The sequence below is a fragment of the Giraffa tippelskirchi genome, chromosome 9 (assembly GCF_054371585.1).
Source record: "Giraffa tippelskirchi isolate mGirTip1 chromosome 9, T2T-mGirTip1v1.2.pri, whole genome shotgun sequence".
Classification (NCBI taxonomy): Eukaryota; Metazoa; Chordata; class Mammalia; order Artiodactyla; family Giraffidae; genus Giraffa; species Giraffa tippelskirchi.
Genome location: NC_137283.1, coordinates 93,406,654 through 93,419,594, shown reverse-complemented (window position 1 = coordinate 93,419,594; position 12,941 = coordinate 93,406,654). Strand labels below are relative to the sequence as shown.

At 41.2% G+C, this 12,941-nt stretch overlaps 1 protein-coding gene across 30 annotated transcripts in view; it reads left to right on the top strand.

Moving 5' to 3' along the window:
* NCOA7 (nuclear receptor coactivator 7) overlaps positions 1-12,941 on the top strand; it is a 173,830-nt gene that overhangs the window by 15,470 nt on the left and 145,419 nt on the right. For all 30 annotated transcript variants that reach the window (XM_081529824.1, XM_081529839.1, XM_081529822.1 and 27 more), the window contains exon 2: positions 10,973-11,083. In XM_081529824.1, coding sequence (XP_081385950.1) covers positions 11,034-11,083 — 50 coding nt within the window. In that variant the 5' untranslated portion in view covers positions 10,973-11,033. The remainder of the gene's footprint in view (positions 1-10,972; positions 11,084-12,941) is intronic.

Here is a 12,941-nt window from a genome sequence, read left to right as displayed (position 1 = left end):
CACTAGACCACCAGGGAAGTCCCTCACCTATTTGTTTGTTGCTGCTGTTTGGAGCCTGCCACCTTTGGACTCACCTTAGAGGTGATCTGAAGTGATCTTTCAGTGCTGATGCAATAATAGGGGGTGTCCCTAGAAATCACCTCATGACATTGCAGGCATCAGATTTTTTTTTCAACTTTTGAGGGTTTTGGACACTCATGTGCCTGGAGCAGATACCCAATAAATAGTGACTAATGGTGAGAAAGAGGAAGTTTTCTGGTAGAGACATGAAATCAGCAGAGCAGACTGTTCTGTTTTCATTGTGTCCGATAACTTTTTACATGACTTTCTGTATATTTTTCCCATTTAATTTGTGTTTGTGTACAGATAGAAAACTGTTTAAGACTAAATAGTTATATCTTTTTAAGTATTAATGAGAAAATGCATGCAATATATTAAAGATCTCTGGTAGAAGTTTTATAAAATCATAACTTTCAGTTCTAAAAAGAATCATCAGTCTTAGTCCCTAGGGAAAAAAAAGGGACTTTTGTAACTTAAAATCAATAAGGAAATTTTTTTGAAAGATCAAAATTCCATTTTTAAATTCTGATGCTGTGTGTGTACTAATTTCAGTGGAGAAATAATTGGATTGGCAGACAATTACTTTTCATATCTACAGAAACAAAAAATATGCCAACTGCCAAGGGATATATTTCTGGCATAGTCAGTTATATCATTACTTCAGTCCTTAATATTTAAGAGGTATTTCACTTAATTTAATGAAGTAAGAGAATGTGCATTCCAGTTAGCTTTTTGAAAGCAGTAAATGTTTATTAAATGGGTGAACATGTTTACTGCAGTGCATTTATTAATGAGTAGCAATGACTAACTTGAATGTGGTTCAGAATCAATGTCCTAAAGAATGAATGACAAGAAAGCTGGTGTTCACCCTCTTCTTTTTAACGGTGGGTAGAACCAACTGCCAGGAAGAACCAGGCAACTGATGTGAAAGTCCTGTGTAGTGTTACAGACTCACATTAGAGATCCGTTATGAATGGTTCTGAGTTTGGTGTCTGACAAAGCTGATCATTCTGGCTCCAACTGTTATGGCTGTTTGACCTTGAATAAATGTTTTAACCTTTCTGAACTTCGGATTCTTTATCTAAAAAGGATTGAGAAAATGAATTCCCACAGAGTCATAAAGATTAAACTGTGTGTATGACAGCATTGAACAAAAAAATCTGGTGCGCATGGTTAATGTTCGGAAATGTTTTGACTGTTGCTGCTTGCTCTCATCTCTACATTCTCCTGGGCTGCCTGGCTTGAGTTAGTTCATGATCTAACATGTCTGTTTAGGGGCAATTTTGAATCCAACTCTGCAGGCGCTGATGAAGATAGGTGTAATTTTCATGAACACAGGAACATTTGGGCTTGTTGAAATCTCAGTGGAGAGAATTTTCCGTTCCATGGGATGCTAGATTTGATGAACACCTCTTGGACACATTTCACCCCTAGATCAACCCTTTCACAGATACGGAAACTGGAAGCTAGAGAAATTGAGTAACTTGCTCAAGGCTCTACACCTTGGAAATGCTGGAGTCTGGATTCCAATGGGTGCCTGCCTGCTAAGTCGCTTTAGTCCAGTCAGACTCTTTGTGTCCTTATGGACAGTAACCCGTCACACTTCTCTTTCATGAGATTTTCGAAGCAAGAATGCTAGAGTGGGTTGCCATGCCCTCCTCCAGGGGATCTTCCCGACCTAGAGATCCAGCCTACATCTCTTAGGTCTCCTGCATCAACAGAGGGTTCTTTACCACTCACGCCACCTGGGAAGCCCCTTTAAAGGTGCTGTGCTGCCTTAACATGAGTCAGAGGGCTTAGTCAGGTAAAGCACAGAGAATCTTGAAAACAGAACTACTCAGGTGTGTGAAGTTTCTAAAATCTCAGCTTTGAAGGAATTTTTGACATGAAAAATTTTTGATAAAAAAGTAATTAAAAATATTAGTCTATCTATGTGTTGGCTTCTGCCATACATCAGCATGAATCAGCCATAGGTATACATATGCCCCCTCCCTCTATGAAATTATTTCTGATCTCATTTCACCTATAGCTAAACTTGTGGTGGTATAAGCATCTGAGCATTTGTTGTATCTTCTAATGAACTTGTGCTTGAGAATTTACTTTATTATTGTAAATTATTCACTTATGACTTACCTGTTATAAGTTACTTGTCTTTTGGCATTATATTGATTTTTGAAACCTGGGAATTTAGATATTGAGCTACCTGTGATCAGTTACTTTCCTTTAAGGCATTACATCACCGTCATAAAATTGTGTTAAATGGGTTATATTCTTTATCAACTTCATATCAGCATTATAAAAAGGGCATGTTATAAAATACTTATATACAATTGACCATTGGAAACTGTGAGAGTTGGAGTGCTGACCCTCCGTGTGGTTAAAAACAGATCTGTATAACTTGCAGTGGGCCCTTTGTACATGCAGTTCTTTCGTATTTTCAGATCATGTGATACTGTAGTATATTTACTGAAAAAATCTGAATATAGGTGGACTCACGAAGCTCAAACCCCTGTTATTCAAAGGTCAGCTGTATTTATTAGGTGAGGGATGTTGATGTTTGGTAGAATTGAAATCTACCAGTCCACAGCCACCCCCCAAAGTGGTCCAGCTTGTGCTGTCATCTATGGAGATTAGGAAGCTGCTCTCTCTGGAGGCAGCTCTTTGCATCAAGCCCTTATGTTGAGTCAAGACACCTCTCTCTCAATACCCAGTGCCTGGTTCTAGGTAGACCCTTGAGGGTCTGTTGGTACAAGCTTAAATCCTCTACTGGATAAGATCCTTGAGATATTTGAAAATAACTGTCCTTTCCTCTAGGGCTTCCCAGGTGGGTCAGTGGTAAAGAACCCACCTGCCAGTGCAGGAGATGCAGGAGACTCTGGTTCAATCTCTGGGTCGGGAAGATCCCCTGGAAGAGGAAATGGCAACCTGCTCCAGTATTCTTGCCTGGGAAATGCCTTTCCTCACAACTCCTCTTTCACATCCTTTCCTCTCAACTCTTTCCATGCTAAACCTGACCAGCTCCTTTGACTAATATTCTTAAAGTTTGGTGGCTCAGATGGTCAAGAATCTGCCTGCAATGAGGGAGACCTAGGTTCATCCCTGGGTTGGGAAAATCTGGAGAAGGGCATGGCAACCCACTCCAGTATTCTTGCCTGGAGAATCCCCATAGGCAGAGGAGCCTGGCGGGCTACAGTCCGTGGGGTTACAAAGAGTCAGATATAACTGAGCGACTAAGCACACAGCACAGCTTAAAGTTTAGTTTTTAGGTTATTTAATCATTCTATTTGTTCCAGTTTCCTTCTATTTCTCCTGTATGAGGAGATCCAGAGTTAAATGCAAAAGTCATGATATATTATAACCCTCAAAAAGGGTGGGACAGACCATCATAGTCTTTTTTATTCTGGGTTGACGACATTAGTTTTTTATTTTTATTTTTTGACCTAGGTGGGTAGAGGGAGGTGTTGTGAAGCAGTGGAATCACACCACTGGTATGTGAATCTTACTGTCACCCCAAACATGATAGATGCCCGTCCTATTCATTTGTGGTAATGCTAGGTTCTACCTCTCCCAGATGTAGAACCCCCAGTTCATCTACAGACAGCTGACATCTGTCTGAATTGAAATGCTGTTATCCCAGATGTTATTTATCCATTCAAGTCTATTAAGCGCATATTTTCATTCAAGTCATTGGTAAATTTATTAATGAGGACAAGGCTTAAGAAAGAACACTGCATTAAGCTATTAATATCTTCCCTCCAGGTTGAAGTTGGAGGTCTGCTCCCAGCTCCAGATAGAGGCCAATCAGTTGGTGAGCACATACCTCTTGGTATAGTGACTCAGTGGCTTCTGTAATCAATCCAATTATGGAGGCATTCATTCATGTCTAGGCCACATTCTCAATCTTATTTATAAGCAGATCAAGAGAAACTTACCAAGTGCCTTATAAGTACAGTTACACTATGTTTGCCTCATTTCCCTGTTGCACTAGAATAGTAACTGTGTACAGGAGGGAAATTAGGTCAGTACAGTTTGGCTAGGCCCCATTCTTGAACTTCCTTCTCTCTACCAGCCTTACATGCCCACTGTACCAGACCACCAGCCCTCTTTGAGTACCACGCATTCCCTGCCGATGGCTTGTACATCCTCATTCTGCCTAATGAGACCAACCTCTTCTGCATTCAGCATCAAACTCTTGTTCCTCCCTCGCAGTCTGGCTCTGGCATCATCTGTGGAATTTCCCAGACTCCCCTTCCCTTCCTGGCAGAGTAGTTGCTTCCCCTATGTGCTGTGTGGTTCCTTGTCCCACCAGTATCAGACTGCTTGCCACTTGCCTTACCACCTGATGGATGTCGTTGCCTGTTTCACCTGAGCTTCCCGGCCCGTGAATGCTGTCTTCCTCTTTGTATCTCCAGTGGCGTACTTGGTCCCTAGTAGATGCTTCAGAAAGGGATCTGCTTGTTTGTTGTTGTGGTTCTGCTGAATGGTTGATTTTCTGTGAACTTCGGGGATCTCGGGGTTCACTGCCTCCTCTTCTAAGTCCTTCCCAAGCTACCTTTAATTATCACATCTAAAGTTTTGCTGGGGATTCGTATGATGTTCTCCAGTGTGTAATTTGCATACTCTCTTTTCTAACTTTTGTTGAAAATTAAAATGTATCTGCCTCTTGTTAGGCTTTTGGCCTTTTCCACATATTCAGCAATTCCTGACCCTGCCAGTGATGCTACAGAAATCTAATTTGCACATTCTCTTCCTAGAGGGAACTTACAAAGTGACTGTCAAGCCCAGAAGTGGATCTTTCTTTAGAGTATCAAGGAGATTTGATGAAATCTCTGTACTCATTTTGGGTAAGAGAGTCATGATACCCACACTTGTTTAATTCTTTTCAGATCTAATTTCAGTTCCCTTGACAAAAAATAATGGAATAGGAGTTGATGAGGTCTCCATTTTGCCATCCGTTGGCTTTGTCCCATCCAAGTGGCAGACCTCTAGCCTGTCTTTGTTCATCACCTTGATTCAAGTATAACTTTGTATTTCTTTGTTGCTATGAAGTTCTGTTTTGTTTCTGTGACACACATTTGTTTATCTGGGAACATCATCTCCTAAATGTTTCCCTTACATGTTTGTGGCATGCTTTTGTTCTATTTCTATGTCTTTCTTCCCAGATTTCTTGTTAGAGTATTCAGGTTTCTGACCTTTGTTTAACACCTGTATTTCTGAATACCCTTCCTATGTTTAGATGACGGTAGAGCTTTGAGAAAGACTGAATCCTTGTCATATCTCAGCATAAGTCTAAGTATTTTCTAGGAGGAAATATTTGCATAGAAAGGTACATTTTGGCCTGTTCCTTATGTGGCCAAGCCTTACAGCATGTTGTTGTCATTATTTCATTTGTATAATAGGAAACATGTTGTTGGGAAAACAGCTGATGGACATTATGTGTGCTCTGGTGTTTTCCTAGTCCCCACTGGTCATACCTGAATGAGCAAGGAGCTGAAGTGTGTTCGATGGGAAGCCAAAAAGCCACCCTGGGCTGTGTGGGTCCACACTGGTTCGATGGAGTTAGGGAGTCTGATAGCTCTGTCCTTAAGTTCCTTTTAAGTGGCGTCACGGGGAGCATCAAACATTTGTTGGTGATACAGAAAATACTTTGTCTTTGATACAGCTCTTACGGGGTAAGTGTTTTGTATATGCCATTTAAAAAAAAAAAAATGAACTAAATTTAAATTGACTATACTGATTTAAGATCACTAAAAGAAATATTTAGGTAGAAGATACATCTTGTACTCCTTCATAGCATTCTTCTTGGTCTGTAATGTACCCTGAAGGCAGGAGACTCTTGTAATTCAGTGTTTGGATGAGTCTAGGGTTTATTGATGTGAGGAGAAAGTCAACATTAAATGGAAGAAGGGCTTTTAAGAAGCCCATTATAACCACTTATAATGGAGAATGTAGTTCCCATTAAAGATTGATTTAAGGAGTTCTGGTTCTTCAGTGAAGCATGAAGGCTGCCGGGTGGTGCTCTGTGCAAATCATTTTTATAGCATCCTTTGCTGATCTCTTCCTGGTTAATCTGTTGGTGTGTCCAGACCTGAAAGGGCTGCATCTATCTGGTTTAAGAAATATATCAGTTCCCAGAAATTTAACAGAAACCAAAGATTTGGATTTTTTTTTTTTTTTTATCTGTTAAATAGAAAATGGAAAAAGAACTCCACTAGTTCTAAACAGAGGCAGCAGCACCAGATGTCAGTTCTTGGATCATTTAATCTTTTTTTTTCCCTTGTGTTTATTTTTGTCAATATTTTTCCACTAGAACCAAATATTAGTTTCTGGCTCAGCTTGCAATATAAAAATTTTCCAATTAGGTGGTTATGACTTCATTTTTATTCATGAGGGGAAATCTAATAAATAGAGATCATCACATATGATGGTATGCAGAAGCAAAACTTTAAAATAAACCACCTGGCCCAGGGCAGGGCAGAGAGCCAGGGTTCTAATTCTTTCTGGAGTTCCAGAGGGGCTGGCTTGAACCTACAGTCCCCATTTCCAAATAATAATTATATATATATATTTATATTTATATATATATATTTGCCAAACCAAGCAGGGATTGAACCCATGCCCCCTGCAGTGAAGGCACAGAATCTTAACCACTGGCCCGGCAGAGAAGTCCCCAAAAAGCTGTAACTTTGGGAGGAATCCTTGGGTTGATATCTCTCTGTCGTGTCATTAATCTTATCCCCGGGACTGGATTAATTCCTTGCTTAGCTTTTATGTGGTTTTCCCGCCTAGTTCTGTGTTAGGTATTTAGGGAAGTATAAGCAGAGAATGAAACATGGTTTTTGCCTTGAGGGAACCCTGGTGGTTTGGGGCTGAGGAGGCTGAGTGAAGTGGCCTTGTCACGCGGTGTAGGATCAAGTGCCTTCCAGTAAGTGGTAAGTGACACGTGAAGTACACTTATAAGGCAGAGAGAAGGGCACACAAGTGGTCAGGGAAGCACAACTGAATCTTGTGCTGGATCCGGTCAGAGGAAGAAGAAGTGTAGCAAGATTACCTCAAGGTTGGAGAACAGGAAGGATGAAGGTACAGAGCTGGCGAGCAGCCCCGTGGGTTCAGGCCGCATGTGAAATGGAGGTGATGAGAGTTGGACACTTGGCTCCTGTCTTTTTCATCTTTCTGTTGCTCCGCAAGTTTTTGAATGAGTCCTGTCCTAGTTCGTGAAGGCATGGCTTCCACCCCCACCACTCCAGTTTCTTATTGTTCAGTCGCTCAGTCGTGTCCAGCTCTTTGCAACCCCATGGACTGCAGCACGCCAGGCCTCCCTGTCCATCACCAGCTCCTGAGCTTGCTCAAACTCGTGTCCATTGAGTTGGTGATGCCATCCAACCATCTCATCCTCTGTCACCCTCTTTTCCTCCTGTCTTCAGTCTTTCCCAGCATCAGGGTCTCGTCCACTGAGGCCGTCCTGTGGGAGGTCTCACTGACCCGCTGCCCCTCCGCTGTATCAGGTACATTTGTCTTAACCTGAAGAGTGTACGCCGAGGCATTAGATGCTGCTGGTTCCAGACCACTTTTCCTAACTCATCTCCAAATGCTTTCTGGCCTCACAGGTTATCAAAAGGCATGGAAAGGTGCACCAAACTGGATCTAAATCTCTGCTCCACCAAGGCTGGGGGGGTTGAACTAGGGAAATTAGCATCTCTCAGCCTCAGTTTAATGGAAGTAAGGATGCCTAACTCATAATGTGCTGTAAGGATGAAAAGAGAGAACATGTGGAAAATGTTGAAATGATGACTTATGGAAAGGAAAGGTGGTTTTCTTTCCCTGCCCTAGCCACTCTGCCCTTTCATGTCCAGACTTCACGCTCTGCCATTCTCTCTTCCTGAAATCCTTTCTCTTTTCCCTCTTTACCTATTGAAATCCTCTCCATCCTGAAAGGTTTACTTTGTTACCTCAGAGTTGAACTTTGTGTCTTCTGGATTCTTGGTGTTATTTTGGACAGCTCTAAGTTACTGTCTATTTCAGTTATGGACACACATCTTATTTTTTCTTACCGGTTGGTAAATCCCTTGAGGGCAGCCCTACGTCAGGGATTCAGAGATGAACCAGTAAGAGTTGAGCCCGTGTACTTCACTGTTTCCATACGGGACCTTGTGCATAGTTGTCGTATGTGTGGGGTGTTATCATCATATTGTTTTTTCTTTTCCTCAAGTACAACCATATGCTGTTAATTTCTCAATCTTTTTCTCTAGCCCTCTCTGCACTCCTGTGCTTTATGCAATCTAACATCTGGTGAATGTCTCCAGCTGACAGTCCCGTGGGTACTCAAAGGCAGTGTGCCCAAAACTGATATTTCATCTGTTTCTGCTTCTGCACCCCGCCAAGTGCCTGCCCTTTTCCTGTAGATCGTATCTTATCTGTGGTGTCACAGTCTATCCAGCCCCTGAGGCAGAAACTTGGAAAGCATTCATCATTCCTTCCTGTCCCATGTTGTCTTCATGGAGTGCGTCACCAAATTTGGACTCATTTGCCTCCTTAATATGTCTTGAACTCACGCCTCCTCTTTCTGTGTAAATACTGTTGGCCTCAGTGTGGGCCCTCTCTCAACTAGTTAGACTGTGATCTTTAAAAAAAAATCATGTATTATTATCATTTTTTAAATTTATTTATGGCTGTGCTGGGTCTTCATTGCTGTGTGTGGGCTTTCTCTAGTTGCAGCAAGCAGGGGCTATTCTTCATGGCTGTGTGCGGGCTCTCATTGCAGTAGCTGCTCTTGTTGAAAAGCATAGGTTCTAGGGTGCTCGGGCTTCAATAGGCATGACGCACAGGCTTAGTTGCCCTGTAGCAAGTGGAATCTTCCCAGAGCAGGGATCAAACCCGTGTCCCCTGCATTGGCAGGCAGATTCTTAACCACTGGACCGCTAGGGAAGTCCACCGTGATATCTTCGAGCAGAGTCTGTTCACCCTCTTGTCAGTCCTCTGAAGTCCATCTCTGTAACCTGTGGGTGTTACACGCCCTCCCTCCATGCGGCGATGTCTGTCAGGAGGGCGGCTGTTGGGTCAGCCTGAGCCCTTGGTGACATGGTGCTGGCAGAGGTGCCCGGAAGGGCAGGCAGCACATCGTGGGCAGTGAGGACAAAGTTCCAGCTCTTCGCATGACATGAAAGGTCTTCATGGCCCTAATCCTGTCCGTGTCTTCATCCTCAGCTCCCACCACTCTCCTGCTTCACATTTGATCCTGGAGCAGCAGAGAGAGACTGTGTCTACATGTCGCTTTTGTTCATCCAGACCTGCTTCCTGTGCCCTTTAACTAGGAACCCACACTCATCCTTCAGATCTTGGTGTGTGTGAGGCCTGCAGCGGGGTGAGCCCTGTATAAGGCTCAGGGTTCTTCCTCTAGGCTCTGTGCCTTCTCCACAGCTGTTTGTATCCCAGAGCTGAAATCCTAAGTGTCTCCTTGCAAGATGGTGAACACCATTAGGGCAAGTCTCTCTTCTTATGGGGCTTCCCTAGTAGCTCAGCTGGTAAAGAATGCTTGCAGTGCAGGAGACCCAGCTTCGATTCCTGGGTCAGGAAGATCCCCTGGAGAAGGGAATGGCTACCCACTTTAGTACTCTTGCCTGGAGAATTCCACGGACAGACGCCCTGGCAGGCTACAGTCCATGGGATCACAAAGAGACACGACTGTGTGACTAACTTTCCTTTCCTTTCCATGTCTTATTTATCTTTGGTCTCTGATACTTATTGCAGTGGGGCTTCCCTGGTAGCTCAGACGATAAAAGAATCTGCCTACAATGCAGGAGACCTGGGTTCCATCCCTGGGTTGAGAAGATTCCCCTGGAGAAGGAAATGGCAACCCACTCCAGTATTGTTGTCTGAAGAATCTCATGGATGGAGGAACCTGGTGGGTTACAGTCCATGGAGTCGCAAAGAGTGGGACACAACTGAGCGAGTTTCACTCATTCATTTCACTCGTTTATCACAGTACCTTCCCTGTAATAGGCATTGTGAATTACATTGTTTATGGAGTTGAAATAAATTAGTAAATAATTTTGATTGATGAAAATTTTTTTCGAGACTCATTCAGGGTGAAAAGGCAAGATTTTAGGAAAGGTGAATGCTATGCAGAAAATTTAGATTAGTGCTCCAGGCAGTAAGTAGACTTTGGGAATTTTTGAGCAGGGGCATGGCATGATGAGAGTGGTATTTAAGGAAGACTGATCTGGAGACAACCTCTTATTATAGGTTAAACCAGATTACTCCTGGGAAGCAGAGGTGAGAGTTGCATGGGTGAGACAGTGAGGTAGAGGCAAGCGTATAAAATCTTTCTGAGGGATAGCTTCCCGAGGCTTTCTGCTTTCGTTTCCATATTTGCTCAAGTGAGATGTATTGATACTTGCTGGCATGTTTCCAAAATAAATTAGAACGCTGATGTTATTTTTATTTTTTAAGGAAGAACATTCTTGTAAAACACCCAAGTGATCCATATTTTTTTCATCATTGTGGATGAGACATATTCATCATTAATGGCTTGAAAATAGTGATTATGAATTCAAAGATTTTTTAAAAAATTAGCTTCTGCATAGCCAGACTAAAATCTTCCAAAGTCAGCAGTTTTTGCTTTAGCACACTTTGAAATAATTGTTAATTATGAGGAAAATACTTCAGTTTATTTTTCTAGCTACTTTTCATTTCGTTAGTTTTAACACCTCCATTCTAATTATAGTTTCCTGCCCACCCCACCCCCTTCCTGCAGGGGCACTTGTATTTCATATATGACTCATGTGACTGTGCTCACTGGTTAAAGTTTAGCTTCCATTTGTTGGGGCCATGTAGCTCTATTTTGCTTCTTTCTTCATATTGGCCATTATGAACTTCTTAATTTATAGTCACTCTTTTTTTTTTTTTTTACCAGGGTTATGACTCATTGATTAAAAAGGAATTTTCCAAATATTTTGCACTTTTGATCACATATTATGGATACCAAGGAAGAGAAGAAGGAACGGAAACAAAGTTATTTTGCTCGGTAAGCATTTGTTTGGCAAATTTATACCAGTATTGAAAAATGTTTGAGGGGACTTTGTCCTTAAGTATTAAGGACATTTGGCATTTGTGTGTGTGTGTGTGTGTGTGTGACTGTTTCTAAAGAGAGCACATAACCAGGAGAAATTAGATGGACTTTGTTTCATCTTTTTCTTATTTTTATTAAAGAAATAACATTTGGTTCTTCTCTTTCTATCTTTGACAGTTCTCTCAGGCCAGTGCTTCTCAGAGAGTTTAGCCGTCTGTGTGCATCACACTGCAGACTGCTCAGAACCCTGTGTTTAGCAAGCTACAGTGAATTTTAAATCCTAAGTCAACTTAGTTCCTACTGCTCTTTAGCTTCATTAGAGCTACAACTAAAAACTTATGATATATTTGAAGTTTATTACCTTGTGGGGTGTCTATTACTAAAAAGTATTTTTATAGGTAAATGGAATGGATGAAATTATATCATTGTAGTCCCTGTCATTTTTAAAGCTTGACTCATCCAACGTATACACATATGTTGGTATATGAATGGAAACAATCTACTGTATGATTGGTTGCTATTGACAGATTTAAACACCTATATGGCAGCCAGTCACTATTCATAATAACATGAAAGGTACACTAAAACATTTATAAACCATTTTGATGGTTGGAATGTTTTCAAACTCAGAGTGAGAACATGGGTTTAAAATGATGATTATAATCTCCTAAACTGAAATATTTCTTAAGAACCAATTCAGCCTCACCATATCCCCAACTCCCAGCATGCTTGTTGAAGATGCATTTCCTGTTTTCCAAATAAACATCTTAGAAACTGAAAACCAAACCTTCTGTTGATATTTTTATGTCTGGATAGATTGTTAATGGGAAAATGAAGGGAATGAACATTTAAGGAACTACTCTGTGCCAAGTACTTTACCTATTATTTTATTTAGCTTCACAATAGACTTATGAAATAGTTTTACCCCCACATATTAATGAGGTAACTGTAGTGTAAGAGTCAGTATTCAAATGTAGGTTTATATCCAAGGGACATGTTTCACTTAGTAATACTAAACCGTGAATAAGACTTTTTGGAAAGCAAGAATTAAACTACCAATTTTAGTGAATTGTTTTCCACTGTTAGGACCCCAGAGAGTAGCAAGGTTGTTTAGGGAAGGAAGAAATCAGGCATCATCTATGGGTGAACCACAGAAAGACAGGACACAGAATAAACACAACAATATAGTGATTTTTTAAATGTTTGAGATAATTTTAGATTCACATGTAGCTTTAAAAAATAATAGCATGATATCTTATACCCTTCATCCAGTTTCCCACCTTACATGACTATTGTATAATAAATGTCACAACTCGGAAATTGACATTGATAGAATCTTCTAACCTTATTCAGATTTCACAAGGGTTTACAAGCATTCATTTGTGTATGGGTGTGTATGCATGTGTTTAATCCTTTTCAGTTTTATTCAGAACAGTTCCATCAAAAAGATTTCATGTGCTACCCTTTGGAAGCCATATTCACCTTCTTCCTCCTGCCCATCCCTCCTGACAACCACTGCTGTTCTCCATCTCTATAATTTGTCATTTCAAAAATATTATATGAATGGAATCATCCAGTAGCTAACCTTCTGAGATTGGTTTCTTCACATCCAGTTCAAACCCCTTGATATCTTAGTCTATTTGGACTGCTGTAACAAAATACCACAGACTGAATGGCTTATAAACAACAAAAATTGTTTCTCACAGTTCTGGAGGCTGGAAGTCCAAGATCAGGGAGCCAGCATGTCTGTCTTCTCACTGTGATTTCCATGTGTTAAAAGGGGCAAGGAGCTTTCTCAGGCTTCTTGTATAAG